At 41.7% G+C, this 27,876-nt stretch overlaps 1 protein-coding gene across 2 annotated transcripts in view; it reads right to left on the bottom strand.

Moving 5' to 3' along the window:
* The window catches only part of HABP2 (hyaluronan binding protein 2), a 42,243-nt gene that overhangs the window by 13,067 nt on the left and 1,300 nt on the right, over positions 1 to 27,876 (bottom strand). For both annotated transcript variants that reach the window (XM_073354973.1, XM_073354972.1), the window contains exons 2-3: positions 14,999 to 15,038; positions 746 to 865 (exon numbers count right to left, since the gene is read on the bottom strand). In XM_073354973.1, the coding sequence (XP_073211074.1) occupies positions 746 to 865; positions 14,999 to 15,038 (160 nt within the window). The remainder of the gene's footprint in view (positions 1 to 745; positions 866 to 14,998; positions 15,039 to 27,876) is intronic.

Here is a 27,876-nt window from a genome sequence, read left to right on the forward strand (position 1 = left end):
TCATTATTATTTACTGTTTACTCAGAGGGACCCCATTGAGCTAGGCCCTGCATAAACTTATTCTCACCAAAATGACTGTGCACCACAGAAAATAAAGGGTTAGATAGAAAGGAGTGCCAGACCTCTGTGCAGTGCATCTGGGGGTCGGAGGGGTGAAGGAGGAGTTGCTATCTTTCTCCCCTCTGACCCTGGGGATATCTGGGAGCTCTTTAGGTTTCTGGTGTAGGCCTCAGTTCTACTTTAAACTACACCTGGTTGGCTATAGGTCCCCAGGGGCTATCCACCCGCGGAAGTGGTGCCAAGCAGCTGGCTCAAGGTACTTTCTCGCTATACTGAAGTATAGAAAATAACGTGTGACTCAGAAAAAACATTTGCTCTACATTTGGTCACAGAACATACATTCCAGGAAAGCAGCAATTACATCTCACAGTGTCTGTAGACAAATAAGCCGGGGCTTTTTGTAGTAGCAATCAGAAATGTTCTGCATGATCAGAATCCGTTCTGCGAAAGCAGGAGATAAAACACGGGCTCCTTACAAGAGGAATACAAAGGAGAACATTGCAGGCAAACCCTCCTAACTAATTCCTTTGATTCAGACATTCTGAGAGGCCGCTGGCAGATAAGGTAAGATGGGGAGTGAGACAATGAGATTTGCCACACTTAGAACTGGAATGGTGGGTTTTCCACCCCTGACACCTCCCAACATACTTTAAAAATGTTGCATTGCTAACACCTATTTTAATACCATTGTAGCCAAAGTATTCGTAGAACCAGTCGGGATATGTGAGGTATTCTTTGTCTGTGGCGGCGGTGTTCTCTTCTGGTGCAACATACTCATCGCTGTATTCATAGTAATCAGTCCTGTCTAAAGGAGCGTGGAAGGAAAGAGAGGAAAATAATATTAAAGGAAAGATAGTGTTGTAAAATATCCCTTCTCCAGGGTTGCCACTCTGCTGCACACTGGGGCCATTTGGGATGTCATGACAGCAGTTCGCATCACATATAGATCTTCCTGATCCTATAAAAGTACAAGTATTCTTTGTTAGCTTTGTAAGGCCCGTAACACATAAATGAGCTGGTCTGAGGCTATCCAATAGACGGAAGTGGTGCTCCTGCGTGCACGAGCGAGCGCACACATACAAACAGTAACATGTTCATCGCAACGTTCTGGCTACCTTTCCTTCACTGCTTCACTTGAGAGGGCTGGAGTGAATCAGAAATCTGGAGCAGGCAACAGTGCTCAGTCTTGCAGCTCCCCTAAGCGGCTAGAATTGGAAGCAGCTTCATGCCATGGTGCCCTTGAGGGGACTTTGTCCAGGATATTGTGAATCCATCCATTCACAGCATTGAAAATTTCCAGTGCCCCAATATAATTTGGATGATCCCACTGTTCTGTGGTTGTTTCGCATTTCATTGCACTATTTTATACCCTCAGGGTGGGATTCTTAGGTGCCCATCTCCCATTGAAGTCAATGGATTTAGATGTCTAAATATCTTTGTGAATCACACCTGCAGTGCCTGTAGACAGTCAGCATCTCAGATCCTATTATTCATTTGCTTCCCCGCCCCCCTTGTGACATATGACAATATCCTGGACAAACCTCATTGAAATAAGTTTAATATCTTTGTGGCCCATTGTATTAAAAATGCAGTTATTTACGTGATATTATAAGATGGCTATGAGCTTATCAGAGCAGGGACTGTCTCTTACTATTTGTAGACAAAGCACCTATTACAATAGGGCCCTGATCCCAATTAGGGCTTTTAAACACTACTGGAAGACAAATAATAATTGTTCCAATCTTAGAGGGCAGTAAGAAAGAAGAACAACGAGGAGTCCTTGTGGCACCTTAGAGACTAACAAATTTATTTGGGCATAAGTTTTCGTGGGCTAGAACCCACTTCATCGGATGCATGAAGTGAAAATACAGGAGCAGGTATAAATACATGAACGAATGGGGGTTGCTTTACCAAGTGTGAGGTCAGTCTAACAAGATAAATCAATTAACATTAGGATACCAAGGGAGGAAAAATAACTTTTGAAGCAATAAGAGAGTGGCCCATTACAGACAGTTGACAAGAAGGTGTGAGTAATAGTAGGGAGAAATTAGTATTGGGGAAGTTAAGTTTAGGTTTTGTAATGACCCAACCACTCCCAGTCTCTATTCAGGCCTAATCTGATGGTATCCAGTTTGCAAATTAATTCCAGTTCTGCAGCTTCACGTTGGATTCTGTTTTTGAAGTTTTTTTGCTGAAGAATTGCCACTTTTAGGTCTGTTATTGAGTGACCAGAGAGACTGAAGTGTTCTCCCACTGGTTTTTGAATGTTATAATTCCTGATGTCAGATTTGTGTCCATTTATTCTTTTGCATAGAGACTGTCCGGTTTGGCCAATGTACATGGCAGAGGCGCATTGCTGGCATATGATGGCATATATCACATTGGTAGATGTGCAAGTGAACGAGCCCTTGATGTTGTGGCTGATGTGGTTAAGTCTTATGATGATGTCCCTTGAATAGATATGTGGACAGAGTTGGCCCTGAGGTTTTTAGCAGGGTTTGGTTCCTGGGTTGGTGTTTTTGTTGTGTGGTGTGTAGTTGCTGGTGAGTATTTGCTTCGGGTTGGGGGGCTGTCTATAAGCGAGGACTGGCCTGTCTCCTAAGGTCTGACACATTACGCAGGTAGCAGCCTGGAGTGCACCCAAACACTGCCGGAACCAGCAGCGCTTCCAGCTTATGTTTTGCAGATGGAGAACCGATCAGCTTGGGCCATCCCATCTCTCCAGCAGGTGTCACTGCAGCCAGTTGGAGCCACTCTGATGAGTTTCAAAGGCAAAGTATGCTAATGAGCAGACTAAAATGCATATAGGGAAACTTTAAAAAAGCTCTCCCCTAGGGCTGGGCCGATGACCCTGCAGATCATGCTGTACCTTGAACTGATTATCGACTGCATTATCTTAGTTTCTTCTCCTCATTCATTTGCTTGTAGCCTTTACCTTTACTCCTTCTTTGCTTCCGAAAAAATCCACTTTTGTACAATGGGTGTTTTATATTTCATATTAAAATAGAAACATCTTCCCCCCCCCTTTCTTTTTCTATGCACCAATTTTGGTTTCTTGGGGGGTGGGAGTGGGGGGGAAGATTCACCTCATTTATCATTATGTCAAATCCAGACTCCTTTTTCCTGGCTCATTATTTCTCAGGAGCTGAGTCTCCATGTTATGAAAGTGCTGAAGGAGAGCACACCTGGTTGAGGAACATAAGGATCTGGCTGGAAGCTAAAGCCATTGCCTTCAGCAAGCAAATAAAGTTTAAAGTGATGAATTTAAAAAAGGAAAACAAAAAGAACGTCTGCCCAGAGTTCAGCCTTCAAGCTGACATTGTGCAGGAGGGAAGATATTGCAGGAGTTAGATTCTTCCCTGCCCTTACCCCCAGCCTCCGTCCCCCTTTTATTATTAAATATCTTTTGGGAAAGGTGACTTTGCTTCAATAGGCATCTTTAAGTAATTGCTGCAAAGGTCTGAGTAGCCAGATCCTAGCACATACTTTATATAAAAGAAATGTATAAAAGGTCTACGCAGGGTTAATAAATGCGTAATAGATGCAATGTCCTTCTGTCATCTCTTGTCTTATACATCTTGGACTGCAACAAACTGGGTCTGGGACCATCTTTTTGTTCTGTGTTTATACAGCACCAAGCACAATAGAGGCCTGTGACATACCCAGGGTATAATCCACACTGATGAGTAGCTGAGTCACCCCTGCCCGTAACCTTGAGCGCCTTACAATGCCTTGGCACAAGACGTTCCCACTTAGGCTGCTTACAAGTAGCCTTCCAGGATGCAAGCCACAGCCTGAGTGCCTGCGTGCAACTGTAGCCTGCCAGCCACACTTGAGTTACACTCTAGCTCTCACCAGCCTGGGCTATATTGCAGGGTGACCACAACACACTCCCAATCCTGTATTTCCCCCCACAAATATATGGCCTATACTGCCCTCTACTGGACAATACAAACGTATATAAAATCTGTCATTTTATTAATAGAACTCCCACACGCGCATCTTGTTACCCCAAATGGAGTTTCCCAAATTCTTCAATTCAAACACTGAATTAGACAAAACAATAAAACACGTGTATTAACTACAAGGAGATGAATTTTAAGTGAATACACATAATGAGGCATAAAAGTCAGAAACGGTTACAAGAAAAATAAAGACAAAACAAAACTAGTGCCTAACTTAACAAACTATGTTAAATTCAAAGCAAAGTTTTTCTCACCACATGCTCTCAACAGTCTTGTTGGCCAAATTTGTTAGCTCAGGACCCCTTTGTTTGTTTAATGGCTGCTTCCTTTGTTCTTTCTCATGCAGTGAATCAATGGACAGAAAGAGAGGGAGGCAAAGGGGTGTCTGCCCCTTCTTTTGATAGTCACCCTTTTGAGAAGCATTTCCAATGGGGAAACAAGGTGACAAGCACTGGGTGTGGAAGGGAACTCCATGCCGTTTCTTTGCTAAAATTTCTTTTTGCCCCATCCCCTTTCCTGCCAAAGAATGGCCATTTAGCAAGTAATGGCCTGACAGCAGTGTTTACATCTGGTCAGATGTCAGCTTGCCCTTTGTCTCCAAAGAACTAGACACCCTGGACTTCTCTGGAAAACATACTTTTAGTCGTGATCTCAGCTTATGTTTACCGTAGACAATAAAGAGGAAGAGATGCAGATCAGAATAAGTAAAGAACAAGTTAGATCTTCTGACCCAAGGGTTCTCAACTTTTTTTTTCTGAGGCCCTCCTAACATGTTATAAAAACTCCACGGCCCACCTGTGTCACAATTGTTTTTCTGCATATAAAAGCCAGGGTCAGCATTAGCAGGGCACTTGGCCAGGGCCCCCCACCACAGGGAGCCCCACAAAGCTAAATTACTCAGGCTTCGGCTTCAGTCCCAGGTGGCGGGGCTTTAGCTTTCTGCTCTGGCCCCCAGTGAGTCTAATATCAGCCTTGCTTAGTGGACCCAGGGGGCTTCAGACACCTAACTAAGACTTGTTGTTTGAATGAATTGAAATCAGCAGGGCCTGATGCTATTCACCCAAGATGCTGGAGGAATTAGCTGAAGAAATTGCAGAGCCACTGGCAATAATATTTGCAAACTCATGGATAACAGGAGAAGTCCCAGAAGACCGAAGAAAGTTTAACATAGTGCCCATCCTTAAAAAGGTCGGGGGGGGGGGGGAGCAGCAGGGAACTATAGACCAGTCAGTCTTGTTATATTTATAAGAAGCACACAGGATCTTTACAGGGAAGAAGGCAGCACCCCGCATTTATTGAGAATACAACAGTTAGCATATGCTTTTCAATCTCTCTCGCTCTCTCACACACACACACCCACCACGCACACAGTCCTGCTAGTTGATGTTTATAGTTACCAGTCCAGAGTCTGGATCAATCTAGTGGCCAGCCAGATTGATCACAGAGGGGAGCAGGGCTTTGTCGGTTGCGATCCAATGCTCCTGGAGTGTGGCAAGATGAACCCAAAGTCCCATGGCAAAGCACCCTGTTCTTATAGTCCTTTTTCTCTATTAAAGTCTATAGATTTTGCTGTGTCAGTTTCTGACTGGTTACTTCTTGATTGGTGTTAACATTCCAAAACACCTCTGAGAGGGTTATCCTATCCTGGTTTTGAGTTAATCAATTGTCTTTAGGGATGCCAGCCTTCACCTCAGGGTTGTCAATTTGCCCTTTCTCAATCATGGATACGCATTGATGGTTCTTTGGCATCAACAAATCCTGATAAGTGTCTTCGCTCCTCCTTTCTTGACCATCTTGTTAACAATAGACTTCACACCTTATTTTTTCCTGATGCATGCATTCCTCATTCACACAAGCAGTCTTTTACAGAGACCAAACAATCTTTTACAAGACTTTGAGAATACAAACAGTAGTATTTTATATCGAGGAAAAAGGCATTGCAAATTAAACTTTGCTAAGTTTTACAACCAATAACCAAGACAATTTACATTGAGACCCAGGCCTTCAATGTTCCTCTAATCTACTTAACATATACACAATACAGAATCCTGTCTCTTACTAACTAAACCTTAAAACAAAGAACTAAAGAGGTCCCAATTTGTAATGCATATGGGAAAACAGAATCTCATAGTCCCAGAGGGTCATTCCTTTCTGCTATTCAAATGGGGTGGCTAGCAGGATGAAATCAAATTATACATTAATTCTTCTAATGCAATTCTGAAATCCTGCCCCTACAGCCTGACTTCAATAATTACAGCCGGGAAGCTATTAGAGCAATGTATAAAACATTCAATCTGCGAATACATGGAGGATGAAGGGGTGATCACTAGCAGCCAGCATGGATTTCCCAAGAGCAAATCATGCCAAGCCAGCTTAATTTCCTTCTTTGACAGGGTAACTGGTTTGGTGGATAGGGGAAATGTGGTGGGCATAATATACCTTGATTTCAGCAAGGCTTTTGACACAGTCCCCCCTGACATTATGATAAGTAAACTGGAGAAATGCGGGCTTAGCGGAACTACCATTAGGTGGATACATAAGGGGTTAAACTACCACAAACAAAGAGTAACTATGTAAGGTGTTACACTTAGGGAAGAAAAACCAAATTCATAAATACAGAATGGGGGATAACTGGCTTGGCAGCAGCGTGCTGAGAAGGATCTGGGAGTTGTGGTGGATCACAGCCTCAACATGAGTCAGCAATGTGATACAGTTGCAAAAAAAGAAAATGCAATTTTAGGTTGCATTAACACAGGCGTAGCATGCAAGTCACAGGAGGTGATAGTGCTGCTCTACTTGGCATTGGTTAGGCCTCAGCTGGAGTAATGTCTCCAATTTTGATCAACAATCTATAGAAAGGCGACTGACAAAGATGGTCAAAAGGATGGAATGCAAGCCATATGAGCAAAGGCTGAAGGAACTGGGTATGTTTAGTTTGGAAAAGAGGAGATTAAGTGGGGACATGATAGCGGTCTTCAGATACTTGAAAGATTGTCACAAAAAGATGGAGAAAAGTTGTCTCTTGCCACAGAAGGCAGGACAAGAGGCAATGGGTTCAAAATACAGCATAGCAGATTTAGATTCAATCTCAGGAAAAACTTCCTAACTGTAAGAACAGTAGGACAATGGAACAGATTGCCTAGGAAGGTTGTGGAAGCTCCTTCACTGGACATTTTCAAAAGGAGGCTGGCAAGCCATCTGTCTTGGATGGTTTAGACACAACAAATCCTGAATCTTGGCAGAGGGGGGTAGACTAGATAACCCTTGCAGTCCCTTCTAACCCTATGATTCTACAGTTTCACATATAATGCTGCTTCTTGCATTTTGCCGTGATATTACTGATCACCAAATTGTGAGTTTTTAAATGATATCTCACAAAACATACTCTATACAATGATTGTTACAATAGTGTGTAGGGTGTGGACACAGGGATACATTCTGTCACAGAGCCTGGTCCATGACAAGGGCTCCTAGGCACTATCATGATAAAAACAACATTACAAATAATAATGTATAACATTGTGATAGAGAGGGTTAGAAGCACCTATTGACCTGTTCCACAGTACACATCAATAACCTGAATGCGGAATGTCATCTATTAAGCTTTTTAAAAGGACCTTAACAGGTGGCAATATCATCGTCTCCTACGTTATTTAACCCTTTATAAACATTATGGCCACTCATTAACAACTGACTAACCATTTACTAATCACGTATTGACCCTTTATAAACTATTTATAGATGTGCCCTGAATATGAAGCATGGTCCCTATATTCAGCCATGCCAGGGGACAGAGGGTTTAACAGGGGACCTTTGGTGTTGGCCAGTACACAGGGTCTGGGCACCTCCCAGATGTTACAGAAGGAATCCTCCCAACACCCCTGTGAGATAGGGCAGTATCATTCCCATTTGGCACATGAGGAGCAGTGACATTAAGGCCTCAATTTTCAGAAAGACTCAGCACCCGACAGCTATGTCCAGATTTTTAAAAGGGTGCTTCATGCCCCCATTGGGAACAACAGAGAATCCTCCCCACACTGAGAGCAACTGGAGCTGCTTGGCAAAATCTGACCCTGTCCATGAGTGCAGAGCACTTTGGAATACCTGGCCGGGCACTTGTGAAAACCTGCCCCTAAGCAACTTGCCCAACATCGCCAAAGAAGACTAGCAGAGCTGGGAGAACCCAGGTCACCTAGGTCCCACTCCAATGCCTTAACTACAAGTTCATTAAATTGAAGTAACTGCTACAGATTCCCTAGAGTGTCCATCTCATCTCTCATTTACCCAACACTCTCCCAGCTACATGTGACAATAACTCCCCCCCACACCCAGATACATGACATTCCTGCATCAAAATAACATTTGTTTTCCTCTTTATCATTGCCTCAGCATTAAATAACTATTTGGCTTCCACATCTCTGATTTAAGAAGTGTTTCCATTCCATTTTTTTAATTATTCATAACAAGCCATAGGTTTAGTAAAGCAAAAGCAACAATTTTTTTTTATCTGAGCACATAATTAACGCACAAAGTCTGATACACTGGCTGATTTAAACATATTATTGAATCAGAGGGCTCGTTCTTTGTAAGTGCCGGGAAACCTTAGCACGCTTAAAAAAGCAGTGATCTGACATTTGTCACTGAAATGTGATGATTACATGAAATTAAATTAGACATCCTGCATGCAAATTTTCAAAGAATAACTTTTCTCTGTGTAGTACAACCCTTTCCCTCCCCTCCCACACACACTATAATTGATAGGCAGAGATTGACTTTTAAAGCTTCAAATCATCTTTGAGGTTTGGATGATCTTTTTAAACTGTTCAGTTTTCATCTCCAGGTTTTTTCATTGCTGAGACCAATCAATCAATTAGTGGATTTCTGATCAATATCCTCTTATTCATTAGCTTAATAGGCTCTGTTATTGAGAGAATAGCTGTCCCAACACTGGCAGTCATGCTGTTTTGATCAGTGGATCAAGCCGTGACTAATGTTCCAAGTGGAAATGGGATGTCACTTGAATGACATGGATTCCAGACGACAAACTTCCTCATAGATTTCCACCACAACTTCAGCAGCAACCACCACCCATCCGTTAAACTCTTTCTGGAATACTTCCTCACCAGCATCAACTTCCAAAATCAGCTTCTGACAACAATATACAAGAAACCCACAGATCACCACACCTACCTTCCTAGATCCAGTAACCACCCCAAAGGCACCAAGAAATCTGTAACCTACAGCCAAGCAATCAGATACCACAGAACAGGCTCCGAGGAGAAACTCCAGAATATACAACTTAACACAGTCAAAACTGCCTCCACCAAACAAGGACACTCCACCACAGAGAATTAGATCACATCATGGAACAGGCCACCCAAATACTGCAAGAGAACCTACTTCAATAGAGAAATAACACCCCTACTTTTCTCCTACCACCCCACACTGGAACCCATATGGGGTATCATCAAACAACTACAACCTCTACTCAATGGGGACTCCATCCTGAAAGAAATCTTTCCTGAACTCCCTCTTCCGTCCTTCAAACAACCCCCCAACCTTGCCAAGCTCATCATCGGAAGCAAGCTCCCCACAGACCAGGACCCACCAACTCAAAGTGGCACCAGACACTGCCAGAACAAAAGATGCACAAACTGCAGACATATCTCCACCCCCCACAACACATCTTTCAAGATCCATGGGTCCTACACAGGCCTATCATGACACGTGGTGTACCTCAACCAATGCACTAAATGCCCCAATAACAAGTAGGTGGGTGAAACCAGACAATCACTATTATCTCAAATGAACTCACACAGGAAAATGACAGAAGACAAAAAAACCCACATCACTTGTGGGTGAACACTTTTCACAAACTGATCACTCTATATCTGACCTATCAATCCTCATCCACAAAGGAAACCTGCTCAACAGTTTCAAAAGATGAACCTGGCATAGAATCATAGAATATCAGGGTTGGAAGGGAACTCAGGAGGTCATCTAGCCCAACCCCCTGCTCAAAGCGGGACCGATCCCCAACTAAATCATACCAGCCAAAGCTTTGCCAAGCCGGGCCTTAAAAACCTCTAAGGAAGGAGAATCCACAAGCTCCCTAGGTAACCCATTCCAGTGCTTCACCACCCTCCTGCTGAAAAAGTTTTTCCTAATATCCAACCTAAACTTCCCCCACTGCAAATTGAGACCATTACTCCTTGTTCTATCATCTGGTACCACTGAGAACAGTCTAGATCCATCCCCTTTAGAACTCCCTTTCAGGTAGTTGAAAGCAGCTATCAAATCCCCCCTCATTCTTCTCTTCTGCAGTCTAAATAATCCCAGTTCCCTCAGCCTCTCCTCATAAGTCATGTGTTCCACTTCCCTAATCATTTTTGTTGCTCTCTGCTGGACGTTTTCCAATTTTTTCACATCCTTCTTATAGTGTGGGGCCCAAAACTGGACAGAGTACTCCAGATGAGGCCTCACCAATGCTGAATAGAGGGGAATGATCACGTCCCTCGATCTGCCAGCAATGCTCCTACTTACACAGCCCAAATGTCATTAGCCTTCTTAGCAACCAGGGCACACTGTTGACTCATATCCAGCTTCTCATCCACTGTAACCACTTGGTCCTTTTCTGCAGAACTGCTGCGAAGCCGCTCTGTCCCTACTCTGTAGCAGTGCATGGGATTCTTCCGTCCTAAGTGTAGGACTCTGCACTTGTCCTTGTTTAGCCTCATCAGATTTCTTTTGGCCCAATCCTCTAATTTGTCTAGGTCGGTCTGTATCCTATCCCTACCCTCCAGCGTATCTACCACTCCTCCCAGTTTAGTGTCATGCTAAATTCATAACTTTTCTAGACACTAAAAGTTATGGACTGAATTGAGACACTGGATTTATGGATTATTACAACAATCTATTACCCACTAAAACCCCCACAGCTGCCTTCCCCTCCACTTCTTTTCCTCCCTCTGACTAGAGGGGTGTTAGCAGGGCCACTTAATCTTGAATGGTCCCTTGAAACATGTGTTAACTGCTTAAGCTAAACAATCTGTTCCATCTTGTATTTAGCTGTGACACTCTGAGTACATTTCTCAGACCTGAAGAAGAGCCCTGTGTAAGCTCTAAAGCTTGTCTCTCTCACCAGCAGAAGTAGGTCCAGTAAAAGATATTACCTCATCCACCTTGTCTCTCCAATGAACTGCACGGTAACTTTGCTGGGATGTAGGTGTTGAGATGAGTGCCGGGCAAAGCCAAAGCTTATCGCAAATAAGAACCAAGGCAGCCACATGCTTATCCAAACTTTACTCAAGTTCTCAGAAACTCTTGGGACTGCTTAATTGAGCTATTGATCTACCTGGGATGGACTTTCTGTTTCCAGTTCAACTGAAAATAACATGGAAAAAGCTATTCTCCTGGAGTGAAATCCTGGCCCCATTTTAGTCAATGGCAAAATTCCAGATGGAGCCCAGACTTCACCCAGGATATTTTGGCCCTTACACATCTGATCTTGGCCGGAAGTAGCTGCAACCTTGAAAAGCAATTGCAAAAGAAATAAAAATAATTAAATTAACCACACTTTTAAATAATTCCAACATGGTGTCAATTGGGTCTGAATTTGAGTTTAACATAGAGGCTGAGGCGGGCAGGGGAGATGGGGAGGGAGGGGAAGTTCTGCTATTGAGGCCAATCCTAAAAACACTTATTGCACGGCCTAGTGTTTAATACAGTGACTAGCCCCATTGGAGTTAATGTTGATTCACTGTGGAAAGCCTTACACCCAGTATAGGATGCATGTTTGGACCCATAGGCTCTGCTTAGCACCATACAGCTAGATAGGTTTCATAGGGCCTAATCACATCAGCCACACTATCAGAGGCTCGTTCACCTGCACATCTACTAATGTGATATATGCCATCATGTGCCAGCAATGCCCCTCTGCCATGTACATTGGTCAAACTGGACAGTCTCTACGTAAAAGAGTAAATGGACACAAATCAGATGTCAAGAATTATAACATTCAAAAACCAGTCGGAGAACACTTCAATCTCTCTGGTCACTCGATTTCAGACCTAAAGGTCGCAATATTACAACAACAAAAATTCAAAAAGAGACTCCAACGAGAGACTGCTGAATTGGAATTAATTTGCAAACTGGACACCATTAAATTAGGCTTGAATAAAGACTGGGAGTGGATGTGTCATTACACAAAGTAAAGCTATTTTCTCATGTTTATTTCCCCCCCTCCTGTTCCTCAGACGTTCTTGTCAACACTGGAAATGGCCCATCTTGATTATCACTATAAAAGGTTTTGGTTTTTTTTCCTCTCCTGCTGGTAATAGCTCACCTTAACTGATCACTCTCGTTACAGTGTGTATGGTAACACCCATTGTTTCATGTTCTCTATGTATATAAAATCGTCCTACTGTATTTTCCACTGAATGCATCCGATGAAGTGAGCTGTAGCCCACGAAAGCTTATGGTCATATAAATTTGCTAGTCTCTAAGGTGCCACAAATACTCCTGTTTTTTCTAGATAGGTTTGTTATTCCCTCAACTTCCAACCAACAACAAAGATCATGCTCCAAACAGAGGCACTGGTACAGGAAGACAGAAGTGGCTATGGCGCCATCTGGTTAGCTCCCAGTGTAATTCCCATCACTAAATGTCGTTATTCTGCTCAGGCCAGTTCAACCACCAACACTAATTTCCACTTCTGCTCTGGGATGATATTAGAGTCATAGAGTTTAAGGGCAGAAGGAACCACTAGATTGTCTAGTCTGACCTCCTGTATATTGCAGGCCACTAGCACCACCCAGCCCCAACACTCTAAATCCAACAACCAAAATGAGACCAAACTATTACAGCTCACAGGGGACTAGACTATTATGTGTTGCAGGAAGAGCAGAGGAGGGACCGAGGTACACCAGTGTCTGAGGCCCCTGCAGTGGTTGAGAAATAATTAAGTGAGATATACCCAGGTAATCCTGGCAAATGATCCGCATCTACATGCTGCAGAAGAAAGAAACCTACACCCCACCAGGCCACTGCCAATCTGCTTGAGGGAAAAACTCCTTCATGACCCCACACATGATGATCAGTTAGACCCTGAGAATGTGAGCAAGAACCAGCCAGTCAAGCACTGAAAGAGAGAATGCCGAGTGCCACCTCAGAGATCTGGCCCACCCTGCCTAGTGCCCCATCTTCAGCCATGGCTATTGCTGATGCTTCAGAGGGAAAACATAAAAAAACCCCTCCCAGAATACGATGATGGTGGTGGCGGGTGGGGGGGGGGAATCCCTTCCTGATCCCTGCTCGTGGCCAGCTGAAACCCTGGAGCATGAACTGTAGGAACATAAGACTTAAACTGGAAGTAAGCCCCAAGGCTGCTGAGCCTTGCCCTCCAGCGTCACAAGTGACCCCCATCATACAAATCACACTCATAAATTTGTCCAGCTCTCTTTTAAAACTAATTACCAGTATGTTGTTTGCCCCCCAATTTCCTATTGGGAGGCTGTTCCAGAACCTCACCCCTGTATGGTTAGAAACCTTCTTCTAATTTCCAGCCTGAATTTGTTCATGGCCAGATTATATCTGTTTGTTCTTGTGCCAACACTGCCCATTAGCTTAAATACCTCTTCACCCTCCCTGGTATTTACCTCCCTGATGTATTTATAAAGAGCAATCATATCCCTTCTCAGCCTTCTTTTTGCTAAACTAAACAAGACAAGCTCTTCCAGTCTCCTCTCATAAAATAGGCTCCCCATTCCCCTGATCATCATAATAGCTCTTCTCTGTACCTGTTCCAGTTTACATTTATGTTTCCTGAACATGGGTGACCAGAACTATGCACAGTATTCCAGATGAGGTCTTACCAGTGCCTTGTACAATGGCATTAATACTTCTGTAACTCTACTGGAAATGCCTTGCCTAATATTTCCAAGGATCACATTTGGCGTTTGCACAGGTGCATCACATTGATGGCTCATAGTCACGTCATGATCAACCCACACACCAAGGTCTCTCTCCTCCTCTGCCGCTTCCCACTGATGAGCCCCCAGCTTGTAGCAGAAATTCTTATTATTAGACCGAGTGTGACCTTGAACTTTGTACTATTGAATTTCATCCCATTTCTATCATTCCAGGCTTCAAGTTCATCCAGATATCCCGGTATAATATTCCGATCCTCCTCTGTATTGACCATGCCCCCAACTTGATATTACCAGCACATTTCATTAGCTTCTTTCTGTGCCAAAGACATTAACAGAAATATTGAATAAAATGGGTCCTAAGACCAATTCTTGAGCATGTTAAATTTTTTGCAATTAGTTTTAAAATATTTTGCTAACCCCCATGCAACTGAATGGTTTGGTAGTCCACATATTATTGCCATATAAGTAGCTCTCAGGCTGTATATCCTGATTTTCTCAAGCAGTGACGCCATTAAACTAAAGTGATGGTTATTTGTGGGATCTGAGGTGTATACCCAGAACATTATGACGAGTGAGTTTTTGTTTTATAAATTAAAGTTTTAGGCTTGTACCAAACCTTTTAGGGCAGGACCCTGTTATCACAAATAGAACACAGATTCATGGAAGTTAGAGGTGGACAATATCAGTTTGATCATATAGGCTACAATCTGTTTTACATCTTATACAATCCCAGTGAATTGGATGGTACAGGATGTAAATCAGGGCAAGATTTGACCCTGAGACCTATGCAATTAGATGGCCAAATGGTCATAGAAGCCAAATTCTGACCTCAAATGCTCACAGAAAATGACAATTAAATTGGTGTTCTGACAGAAATCACACTTGCATTGTGTGCAGCTGAAATAATACAGACCCATATGAGTAGTCCCATTGAAGTAGGTAGGATCTGAATTCAGATATGTGCCAAGAACCTTGCTGAATCAGGTCCACAATCATAATATAATGTACGGAGACCATTTTATGCAAGAAATCAGAACCACTTACCAATCTGCAAGTCAACTAGTGAAGAGAAGAGGCTGGAAAGCTGCATAGAAGACAAAGGATGGTAAATTTTTGGACTGGTAAGTTTTTGAATCCAAAACACAATAGGAGCCTAGTTTGAATGTTTTTGCAGTTTCAGTTTCCCAAGAATTCTAATGAATGAAGCTGGCACATTTTCAAAAGCACTCAGGACCCATTAGCTCCTGTGTTCTCAAAAACACTTTTGAAAATTCACACACTTTATTGAAGTGCCTAAATAGGAATTGAGCTGTAAAAGTCCAGCTACTATTATGGATCTTGAGTAGAGCTTGGAGTGAATAAGAGATTTTTTGGTTTGCTGGTAATTCCTTAAAATAATTAAATGTACAAAAAATCACTCTCTCTATATATATTCTCACACACGGTTGTTTTGGCCAAACCAAAAATGAAATTTTTGAAATTTTCAGCTCACCCAAAAGTCAGGAAAAAATTTTGTGGGGTGCAATGAACCCTTTCATTTCTATATGGAGCATTTTTCACTTAATTTTTTTAAACAAATAATATCAAAGGGAAATTTCAAAACAAACTGTGCTGAATTTTTTGGTTTTGCTTTGTTTTCAACCAAAACAATTTGGCAAATTCAGCACAAATTTGGGAAATGTTTCAGTCAACCCAATCTGCGTTTTTCAGAGAAAAAAAGGCTTTTGGCCGAAAAGTTCCACCCACTATTGTCCTGCGTACTTCAGAAAATCTTGTCTGAATTATTCAAACTGCCTGTTCCCCTACTAAGTAACTCTGCATTGTTTGTTTAACTAAACATTGCCTCTTAGAATTATAGCTGGTTCAGATGTTTGCCTGGGTCTCGATTCAGTAACCTCTGAAGTCAGTGCAAAGATCCTGTTGATCAATGGGTGAAGTTAAAGAAAACTGAATCAGCAGGACCTGAAAATCTAAGCTAGAAGGCTCAGAACAATGATAGGAGTTTGCATGGGCTTTCCAGAAATTCCCGTGTGGAAATTCCACACGTTCAACCTCTCCTGCAGAGCTCTGTCCCTTCCTCATTTGATCCCAGTCAGCATCTGAATGTGCAACAACAAATAATGGAGAAAGAAAGCTAAACAAACCTTTACCAGTTTTGGAAGTGTTTGAGTTTTAAGAGAAGGTGTGGCTGAAGAGTGTTTTATTGAATCCAAACTGGCACGAACATCCCTAGCAATGAGACACTAAATAGGCTTTAACCTGCCACCTCTTCTTGTGTTAAAACACATACAGTTCCATTATATACATGATTTTGTGGATGGGATGCGAGTATACAGAATACTTAATAGTATAGAGAAGGTAGATATCCCTATTTCACAGTACAGTAGTGGTACAAATACGCCCAAAGCAACCTCGTTTATGTATTCAAACTAGGATTCACAGAATGATTTGGAGAGTTTCGATTTTGCTTTTTTGCATTATTTACTTGGTTCATTATCTATGCTTGAGAGACAATGAACTGGTTAAATAACGCAGAAAACAACATTCTGTGAATACAAACTTGAATACGTAAACTAGTTTGTTGTGGGTGTGTTTGTGTCCCTCCGGTGTTTGAAACAGGGAGAAGAGATGCTCCAGATCCACCCACTCCATTGACTACAACAGGAACCTTAACAGAGCAAAAAGAAAAGGAGTCCTTGTGGTACCTTAGAGACTAACAAAGTACTCCTTTTCTTTTTGCAAATACAGACTAACACGGCTGCTACTCTGAAACTTAACAGAGCAGCGTTCCCCAGACCTCTCAGCAGAGCCTCCATATAGCTGCAATTAAATGAATCATCCAAGTATCTAACCAAATCATTTGCAACTAGGATGAAGCACACTCATGCAATTTTTTCAGGTCAATGACTGGGATGATGACAATTATAGGTCCATAAATGCAATACACTAGGTATATATGCATTAGGGCAGGTATAGGTTTCCCCAAGTCCCTTGCCAGAGCCCAGATACAGAGGCAATTGTACAAGCAAAATGCATCTGATCTCACCCTTTGCAAGGTAAGACAATGTACAAAATTGGGTATTGGGCTACATATTAGAGATGAGTCTAAATCAAAACCCTGAAATGGAACTAAATTCTGGTTGGCTAAATATACTAAACAAAAAGAAACAAGCAAGTAGCCAAGAATGGTACAAAGCAAAGCTACATTTACAATCCCCTTCCCTCAAAAGTAAGAATATTTCCCATTCGTTAGAGATGTCTCTCTGCACTTAACCCAAATTCCCCACCTTGTCGGATTCCATCATGCACGGCATTATCTGTCCAATTGGGACTGCAAATCACTGTTTGTGGGGCACCTCGTCTGAGACAGCAAAGACTTGAAGCAGATGCTTAACATTAAGCTCGATCCTGGACTAAGGCCTCTAGGTGCTGCTGCAATACAGACATTACTCCTAGTACTAAGGAATTAATTTGTGGAGAGCCATATGGATTTCTAGAGGACTTTTCCATAAAGGGGGTATGTCTAAGGCTTTCTCTACACTAGAAAGGGGTTTGCCAGGAGAAATATACCAGTATAACGATTCTGGCAAACCCTCCTAGTGGGCATCTAGTTTATTCTGGCAATATAGCTTGTAGCAGTTCCGCCAGCTAAATAAACTGCATCTCTATATAACTCCATTTACGCTAGGGCTTTGCCACGAGGGCTATGTGGGTGAGGGCTTTGCTTTTCTCAGCAGAGGGAGGCAGGGAAAACGTTTAGGTGCCAGACCAGACCAGGGCATTAACCATTACTCTTAACATCAGGATCTTGTGTTGTGTTTTCCCCTCCCGCAGTGCTACCTCTGATGACCCAGCCACTGTAGCACAATGAAGGAGAGAATTGGCCTCTCGCCTTTGAAGTGCTTCTCCAACCCAAACCTTCTGAGGTGCATTCATTACATTTGAGAACTCACCAAACCATACTGACTTAAAGGAATTTTCTCTTGCTTACTGGCAAAAAGCCACATTTTGCCTGTTTTGCTTTGTGTACAAAACTTTCTGTCAGGTTTCAGAGTAACAGCCGTGTTAGTCTGTATTCGCAAAAAGAAAAGGAGGACTTGTGGCACCTTAGAGACTAACCCATTTATTTGAGCATGAGCTTTCATGAGCTACAGCTCACTTCATCGTGAGCTGTAGCTCACGAAAGCTCATGCTCAAATAAATGGGTTAGTCTCTAAGGTGCCACAAGTCCTCCTTTTCTTTTTGCAAAAACTTTCTGTAGCTCTCTTCTTTGGATGGCACAGAAGTGCAACCCTCCTCAGCTCCTAAGGTATAGCTCTTGCTCTTGCATTAGCACCTTGAGTTGCTGTGTGAAATCAGCAGGGTAGCCAAGTTTCCAAGATTCACAGCAATGCACAGTGAGTATCAAAGTCTAGGGCTGAGCCCTCCCTGTGTTTTTATATGCTTGCACCTGGCATGTTGCTATATTTCACGAGGCCACCAGAGGGGGCACTTGTACTTCAGTGGAAGTATAAAACAAGTCAGAAGCAGGATTCAAACAAAAGAAGTTGAAAAATAATAGATTCTGGGTTTTCTTTCACCAAACATGATCATTTCTGCAGCCTGCCACGGATACTTTGTGTTCTCAAGAGAGAAAAAAAATTGCTGAATGTGTGAATCCTGTTTCCATCAGGTCATTAGAAAGACAAAAGATGAAGCTTGAAGTCAGAGGCACCTCGTTGTAAATTGTAATTCTTCAGTCTCATAACAAACAAAAGTCCTACAAAAATATTTAAGATAAAATGTATCTGGTTAATTTGCTAAGCCTGGAGTCACCTATGTGGACCTGCTAGAAGTGCATTGGAAAAATGGCTGAAATGTAAAATGGCCAAACTTAGACAGGACTTTACAGCAATAAGAATAAACAATTCTCCAAGGCTTCATTTCTCCAAAGCACTGACAGACATTAGCTCATTAATGACTTAGAACACAAAAGGCAGACACTGCCAATGTTTGCTACTTTATATTTTTTTCATTTTAGGTGTTTATCATCTATGTTCTAACTTCATGGGCAGCAAAAGGATTCAGCTAGTTAAATGTAACAGATAGGACCTTGTAATGCCAGAACTGTGTATTTTGTGCACTGAAGCCCAAACCCTACAGCCCTTTTGCAGGCAAAACTCCTATTTAAGCCCATGGCAATTTTGTCCGAGAAAAGAATGCAGGATATGGCCCTAGTTGTAAGCAGGAATTGCCAATAAGCATCTGGCTGTTTGTTGCAAGTCCCTTTTCATGAAGCAAATTTACTCACTGATTTTCCAGTGTTCACTCTCAAGTGCTCAGAAAGGGGTGTCCTTCCTTTGGAGCATCCTGAGAACTGGGAAACCAGGCACTAGGACTGATTGAAAGTGGCTATATCCTCAGGTGATGGCTGGAAAAGAGCCTTCAATCCTGATTCAGATGAAAGAAACACAATGGGACAAATAAAGAAGGAATTGTTTAAATCTATCAGGAACAATAAAATAAATCCTAGCAATCTTAAAGGTCTGATTTTTGTTCTGATTTACAGGCATGATAACGTTATGCAGAAAAGAGAGAAATATTCAACAAATATTTCTGTTCTGTGTTAGGAAAGAAGCAGAACAATGTAATATTTCACAGTGGTAATGAAATGCTTTGTATTCCATCAGCAACTAGGGATGACGTTAAACAGCAACTATTGAAGTAAAACATTTTTAAAGTTGTAGGATGAGAACTTGCACCCAAGAGTATTAATGGAACTGGCTAAGGCCCTCTCTGAAGCAATAATGTTGATTTTTAAGAAATCTTCAAACAATAGCAAAGGTTTAGAGGACTGGAAAATGCCAATGTTGTGCAAATATTTAAAAAGAGTAAATAGGATGACCTGGGAAACTGGACCTGGGAAGAGGCATCAATCTCAGGTAAAATCATGGAATGGCTGATATGGGATCCAATCAGTAAAGAATTAAAAATGGTAGTGGAATTAAAGCTAATCAACATGATTTTTTTGGAAAACAGATCTTATCAAACAAGCTTGATGCCATTTTTTAATGATATCACAAGTTGATAAAGGTAAGTGCATTGACGTAATATGCTTAGACTACTGTAAGGCATTTGATTTAGTTCTGCATGACATTATGATAAAAAATTAGATCTATATAAAATTAATGCAGTCCATATGAAGTGGATTAAAAACTAGATCAGTAATAGATCTCAAACAACCACTGTAAACAGAGAATTGTGATCCATTGGGAGAGTTTCTATAAGGGTCTCACAAGGGATCTGTTCTTGGACCAGTGCTGTTCATTATCTTAATTGATGTGGAAGAAAATATAAAATCATTGATAGTAAAATTTTCAGGTAAAATAAAAATTGGTGGAATGGCAAATAATGAAGGGGACAGGTCAGTTATACAGACCAACCCGGATTGTTTGGTAATAAGTTGGGCTCGTTTGAACAACACACATTTTAACACAGCCAAATGCAAGGTCATATGTCTACAAATAAAAAAATGTAGGTCATACTCTGAAAAGGAGTTAGCAATCATGGTAGATAACCAGTTGAACATGAGCTTCCAGTGCAATACTGTAGCTAAGAAGGTGAATGTGATCCTTGAATGTATAACCAGGGGAATGTCTAGTAGTGTTAGGGGAATGTCAAGTAGTGTTAGGGAGGTATTATTACCTCTGTATACAGTATTAGTGAGACCATTACTGGAATATGGTGTCCAGTTTGGTGTCAACACTTCTGAAATGATGTTGACACATTTGAAAGGGTTTAGAACAAAGCTACAAGAATGAGTCGAGATCTAGAAAAATAGCTTATATTGAGAGACTTAAGAAGCTCACTCTGTTTAGTTGATCTAAAAGAAGTTTAAGAAGTGAGTTGATCATGGTCTACAAGTGCCTACATTGGGAAGAGATTTATGATAGTAGACTACTCTTTTATTTAGCAGAAAAAGGCATAATAAGATCCAATGGTTGGATCTGAAACTAAACAAATTCGGACCAGAAATAAGGTGCAAATTTTGAAGACTGAGGGCAATTAATCATTAGAACACCTTACCTGGGGATGTGGTTGGATTACCAACACTTGCAGTCTTTAAATCAAAACTGGGTGTCTTAATAAAAGATAAGTTATAGCTCAAACAGACATTATGAGCTTGATGAAGACATTTCCGGGAGAGGTTCTATGGCCTATATTATGGAGGAGGTCAGCCTAGATCATCATAATGGCCTCCTCTGGCCTTAAAATATCTGAATATATGAACAAAAACAAAACATGAATTGAGCTAGTTACCTCATTGGAGTAAGTTGTGACATGTTCCTATACCTTGCAGTGAACCAATCTCAGCCACAGTAAGATAAATACTGACTTTTTAGTTTGTCCACCTATATACAGTGTAACTCAGTGGTTCTCAAACTAGGGCCGCCGCCTGTTCAGGGAAAGCCCCTGGTGGGCCGGGCCAGTTTGTTTACCTGCCGTGTCCACAGGTTCAGCCAATCACAGCTCCCAGTGGCCGAGGTTTGCCGCTCCAGGCCAATGGGGGCTGCGGGAAGGGCGGCCAGCACATCCCTTCGCCTGCGCCGCTTCCTGCAGCCCCTATTGGCCTGGAGCGACGAACCGCGGCCAGTAGGAGCTATGATCGGCCGAACCTGTGGACGCAGCAGGTAAACAAACCAGCCCGGCCCACCAGGGGCTTTTCCTGAACAAGCAGCAGCCCTAGTTTGAGAACCACTGGTATAACTGCAGAATGCTTTTTAAAACTCTTATGGTTCTTGTTTTGAGAAAAATGTCTACCTGACCATGATAATATTTTAAATTTACAAAAAGCATTTAGGAGCCTAAGTCTTGTGAATGGAAGTCAGGGGGTTTAGGCTCCTAAGTCTCTTTTGGACATAGGACTTATGAGCCTAAGTCACTTGGGTGCTTTTGAGACTATATTTCAGCCTCTTGTCTCTAAAACTCTCTATGAGAATTGTGCCTTTTTCTGCATGGAGCCAGAATTTTCTCCTTGGACCCTTGCCATAAAAATTCAAATAAAAGTAAATAAATTAAATCCACAAAAATACCCTGGGTAACACTCATAAAGAGGCAGGTTGGGGAAAGAACGAAATATAGAAGGGCAAGGAACTCTCAGATAGCTGCCCTTTGCTATGCAGAACATGACAAAAGATCTTTGAAAGAAAGAGGCAGAAGATGGGAAAGACCAGTGCAGTTGCTAGAAATGATCATGTGGGATATAGCCAGCTGGCTGCAATGCTTAATGCTTCAGAGAAAGCGGAATATTCCCTAAACTTCCCTGCCAAGGAAAATTCCTTCCTAACCTTAAACCTGGAGATTACATATTGCAGTTCCACATTACAATCAGATAGAAACAGAATTGAGATTGGTTGTAAGACACGGACGAGAGCTTGAGCAATTTCTGTCCATCACTGACAGTAAGTCTGAAAGAGCTATAACTATAGCCACACCTGCCTGTCCAGTGTGAATCTCTTGTCCACTCTGACAGCTTTCAAAGGGATCTTTTGTCTGGGCTTTTGACAGACCAGAAAGGAATCAGATGTTCTGACAGTCTAACAAGCATCCAAACTCTTGGGTACTAACATGTTGAATGGCAACATTCCAGGAACTTTGCTGGAAAAGCCCCAACCTCCCAATGGCATTGCATTACTCAGTCAATGTTATAACTGGATTATAATGGAAGCGGGGTGTGTTCTCGCATAGAGCATACAGGGAACATACACACATTATCCTTAGAGTGGGAAATGGTCTACTTTAAAGGACTACATCATGGTAGTGGGTTCTAGGATTTTCTTTCCCAATACAGCAACCCCTGCCTTTTCCAAGTTAGGAATATAGATGCTGTCTGCCTCTTGATTCCATTACAAGCCCCAGAGTCTTGAGGAGAAAAGACAACCAAATATATTCTAATAGGATATTTATGCTGAAATCTTTTTTGTTTGCTTTAGGAGATCAGATGACAAGCGCTGAATGTGCCCGGTTTCAGAATATCAGAAACTGAATTTATTTAATGTCTCTTTTTTTGGCACTGTTAAGTTGAAACCCTTTCCTATTTTAGCATCTGATACAGGAACCTCTTGGGGCCCAGAAGGGAGCTGAAGGCATGGCTATTGGAGATGCTGTTGTAACCACCTCTGCTGCCTACCCAAGGGTTCCTGGCTACTGTATTTCAAAACAATGTTTGCACCATGAGTTAATCTTTGCACCACAAGAAGCTTCCTGGGAAAGTGTGGGTGTCTTCAAACTGGCTCAGTTGTTGAGCTTGTGTATTTGTGCTTACATGGAAACAGGCTCAGTTTCAGGAAACCGGAGCAAAAAAGGGGGCTGCAAAATCAGTTTCAATGGGGCTGCAAAAGTAGATTCTATCACCCTGACAGAAGTGCTGGGTATCAGACATTCTGCAATCTGTGCTGAGAATGCAGGTTATGCTGTTAGACTTAAAGCTTATGCAAAGCCATTAAGTCCCTTTAGTTACAAGGGATATCAACACTCCTGCTTCAGGGCATAAGCTGATTGCCTTTGGGGGTCAGAAAGGAATATTTCCCTCTATGTTATAGCATTGCACAATTAGCTAGGGGCATTGTGAAGGCTTTTTGCTTTCCTGCAGCATCAGGCAAATTTAGGCCAGTGCTGCAGTGGCAAGATATTGGCCTTGATGGACCAATGATCAATGCTGCTTTGACTACTCATATTCCTCTTTATGGGGAATTGTTTTATGATGCGATAGCACATGCTGCCCATTTGTGCATACCACAGAACTATGAGGAGAATATGCATAGACCAGAATCATTGATTTATTTCATCAGTGCACTCTGTTGACAAGTGCGGCAGCCAGCATCACAAGCTGTCACCTGTCTACACTTCCGGGGGATCGATGCTGCGGTGATCGATGCACTGGGGGTTGATTTAGCGGGTCTAGTGAAGACCCGCTAAATCGACGGCAGAGTGCTCTCCGATCGACCCCGGTACTCCACTGGGAATGAGAGGAGTAAGGTAATTTGACGGGAGAGTGTCTCCCGTCGACCCAGCATGGTGTAGACACTGCAGTAAGTCGACCTAAGCTATGTCGACTTCAGCTACACTATTCACGTAGCTGTAGTGGCGTAACTTAGGTCGACTTACTGCGGTAGTGTAGACATAGCCTCACTCTGGGACCTCTAGCACCAGCATTTTAAAAATCTTAATAATCTCTTAATAATTCACGCTTCACGAGCAAATACACCATAGGTTAAGACAGTGGGCATGCTGGTGGGTTCAAAACATTCTCCATTATAACCCTGCATTTTTTAGTTTTCATACTCTCTGAAAGGTCTACTTAAATGGGCCGAGGTAAGGGCTTGATTCTGCATCCATTACTCACCTGAGTCAGCCTTACTCCTGTGAGTAGTGCTGTTGAAGTCAGTGGGACTATTCTTATGAGGAAAGGTTTGAACATTAAGGCATCAGTTCAGCAAAGCACTTAGGCGTATGCTTAACCTTAAGCACATACTTAAGTCCCATTAACACCTACCACGTGCATAAGTGCTTTGCTAAATCAGGGCCTTAATTTCCTATCTAAACTTTTCTAAATTCACCCATCATCATGGAATCGGGGCACAAACACAGCTCTCATATTTACTGACTTCTGAAGCCCCGACACAGCAAAGTATTTAAACTAGGGTGACCAGATGTCCCGATTTTATAGGAATAGTCCCGATATTTGGGACTTTTTCTTATATAGGCACCTCTTACCCCCCACCCCCATCCCGATTTTTCACATTTGCTAACTGGTCACCCTAATTTAAACCCTCGATGAAATAGGCAAAGCACTTAAAACACAAGCTTCGGTACTTTGCTGAGAAAGGATACTTTGCTGAAGCAATGGCTTAACTCTTAATGTGCTGAACTCTGCCACTTCAGTGTTTCAATAACAGACTTTTGTTTTAATTTTGCAAAAGTAACAAATCTTTAACGATATCAGACCTCATTCTGAGAATTTCTCTGCTACTAGATATTTGGTATGAAGTTGAGTGAGACAGTCATTATTAAAAAAAAAACAAAAACAAAAACAAAGCTCAGGTTCTCAGAATAGTGATGTGATAACCAGTGAATTCCTACTGAAATTCTAAGCAAAATAAATAAATAATGTCAAGGATCTCTCGTCACTGAAGCAAAACTTGCCTATAGTTCAATTATGTCAGGTTTAAATACGGCCAAATTCTGCTCTCAGTTTCACCAATGTTGTAATTCCACAGCCCTGGATGGATTTACTCCAGATTTACACATTTGTAACTGGTTTCTTTTCCAACCATATTGCATTGAACAGACAGGAGAATTTTGCCTTAGACCCTGATCCTGAAATCCTGGTGCTTTTCCGTTCAGTTCTGACTGGCTACACCGAATTAATGCATGAAATGTCATTTGGCTTCTGCAATATTATAACAATAACCCTTTAATAATTATACTGCTGAATTAAAAACTCCTAAAACCCAAGTATAATAAAAAATAAAATGAAGAGGATGATGATGGAAAGGAAGGAAACATTAATTTAATTTTTCCACTGAGTTTGGCAGAGTGTAAAGTCTATTTTTTCTTTTTTGACAGACTGCTTTCCGTGCAACTTCTTTGGAACAAATCATTAAGCCAAAAATGTCCTCTTGTAACATGTTTGTCATGTCATGGTCACATCACAGCAACTGGGCCTTTTTTTTCCCCCCACTGGGATTCATGCCAAGTGCTAAGCCAAAAAACCTTGTTCTATTAATTATGAATAAAAACATGTTTTATTAAAAACTAGCCTGCTGAATATTCTGCCGTGCTGCTTTTCGGTGACAGCAGAATTGCTTTTGCATTTGAGCAACGTTAATGAAATTTTGGAGGGCGGGGGGTAATATATATGTATATATATATATATACTCCATTTTCCTCAGCGATATTTATAGGAAAGTCAGATTAAAACCATCAAAGCTAATTAATTGATCTAACATTTAGGACTCAATGGGAAAATCTGTACAAGATTTAGTACAGGATCCAACCTTCTGCAATGGGTGTGAATGAAAACAGCATAATCATTCTGGACTTGTTTAGATTTGATTGGGTTCTCATAAAATCTGTAAAACTGACACTGAAGTACCAGAGTATTGATGCCCCCAGAATGTCGCCAAATGCATCATTGGATCAAGTGTGTGGTATCCGTTGTTGTCTGTGGATGGACAGCCCTAACAATACACTATTTAAAGAAAACTCTGTTGTGTAGTGAAAATCACTGATCATGTATTCACCAGCCAGTTCAAAAAGATCCATAAGCCATTAAAAACCCTCTCTCTTTTTCTTCCAAAGGACTGAATTTAAGCACATCAACATCAAGAATTTCAGAATGAATTTCAGTCAAGATGAATTCTCATCAACTGGAATCTTCATTAAAGAATAAGTAAAAAAACCAAACCTCTTTTGTAAGAAAATCTGCGTGGCTGAAATATTTGGAGGAACAGAGGAATGTTTTTAAAAGTGATTTTTAACTTCTCTTGGGTTACAAGCCAATCTTTTATTCTTCTTTAGTGATGGGATTAACAGATCTGGAAAAGTCGCTCTCTAGCTCTGATAAGACTAGGGCAGGGGTAGGCAATCCCCAAAGGCGGCACGCCAGCTGATTTTCAGTGGCACTCACACTGCCTGGGTCCTGGCCACCAGTCTCGGGGGCTCTGCATTTTAATTTAATATGAAGCTTCTTAAACATTTTTAAAACCTTATTTACTTTACATACAACAATAGTTTAGTTATGTATTAAAGACTTATAGAAAGAGACCTTCTAAAAACATTAACATGTATTACTGGCACGCAAAACCTTAAATTAGAGTGAATAAATGAAGACTCGGCACACCACTTCTGAAAGGTTGCCGACCCCTGGACTAGGGTTTGGAGTTCTCTAGCTGTGTTGAATGTTTTGCTGTTAACCTTTCCCCCCTATAGTCAGAGATGTGAATATTCTGGGGGTTCTGTTGATGTTGAGGAGCTGCTGTTTGGCATCTCTTGTTATCTGGCAGACAGATCACCCGCTCAGCACCACTTTCTGATGCTCTTACTCATAGGGAATAGCATTTTATTCTGTGAGTAGCCCTACTAAATCAACCCAAGCACTTATCTGGCTAAGTGAATTTCATCCTCTTTGAATTAGTTTGCAAAATTAACAAACCAAAGCAAACGACTGACCCTTTTAGGTGAATATCTAATCCTTTCTGCAGCAATGGTCATTGCAAAAAACACATATGGACCTAACTGCAATACTGTACTACAGAGAGACAAATTCCTTCAGGAGCCCTATTTTACTCCATTAAACATGAAGACTGAAAGCCCTTATTTTTATCACAGCAACTGCAATTCTGGTTCAGATTCTGACTCATTAAGGGCCTAATACGCTCTCACTGTAGTTAGGGGGAATATTTCCATTGACTTTAATAGAAGCAAGCAAAAGCTCCAAGATCTTATATAGTTAAAAAAAACTTGTTAAAAATCTTTGCTTCAATAAATCCAGTGGCAGGTTGTTCCATAGGTTAACAAGAGGTAACATGTATTGCCTTTTATTGGCTATAAACATATTGTTTCCCTTTCTTGGATTGTGGGACTGTGGAAAAAGAAACATCCTACTGGCTTTGTTGGTACTTGTCTCCTCACACAAATTGGCCAAATAGTACCTTTTAATCTAGCCTCTTCTGGAAGCCATCTCCACCTAGCAAAGACTGGGATGTGTTAGTATTTGTATGGAAACATTAGCAGAGCTGTAAGCTTTACTCTGTCCAGAGCTTCTGTACTAATGTCACACTTAATAACACTCAAACATTCACCAGAATTAGCCTAAACAAACTCCAACATTTTGTTTATCACACATGCACGCACAACTCCATCCAGGCAACCAGTCTCTT

The sequence above is a fragment of the Lepidochelys kempii genome, chromosome 7, assembly GCF_965140265.1.
Source record: "Lepidochelys kempii isolate rLepKem1 chromosome 7, rLepKem1.hap2, whole genome shotgun sequence".
NCBI classification, from domain to species: Eukaryota; Metazoa; Chordata; order Testudines; family Cheloniidae; genus Lepidochelys; species Lepidochelys kempii.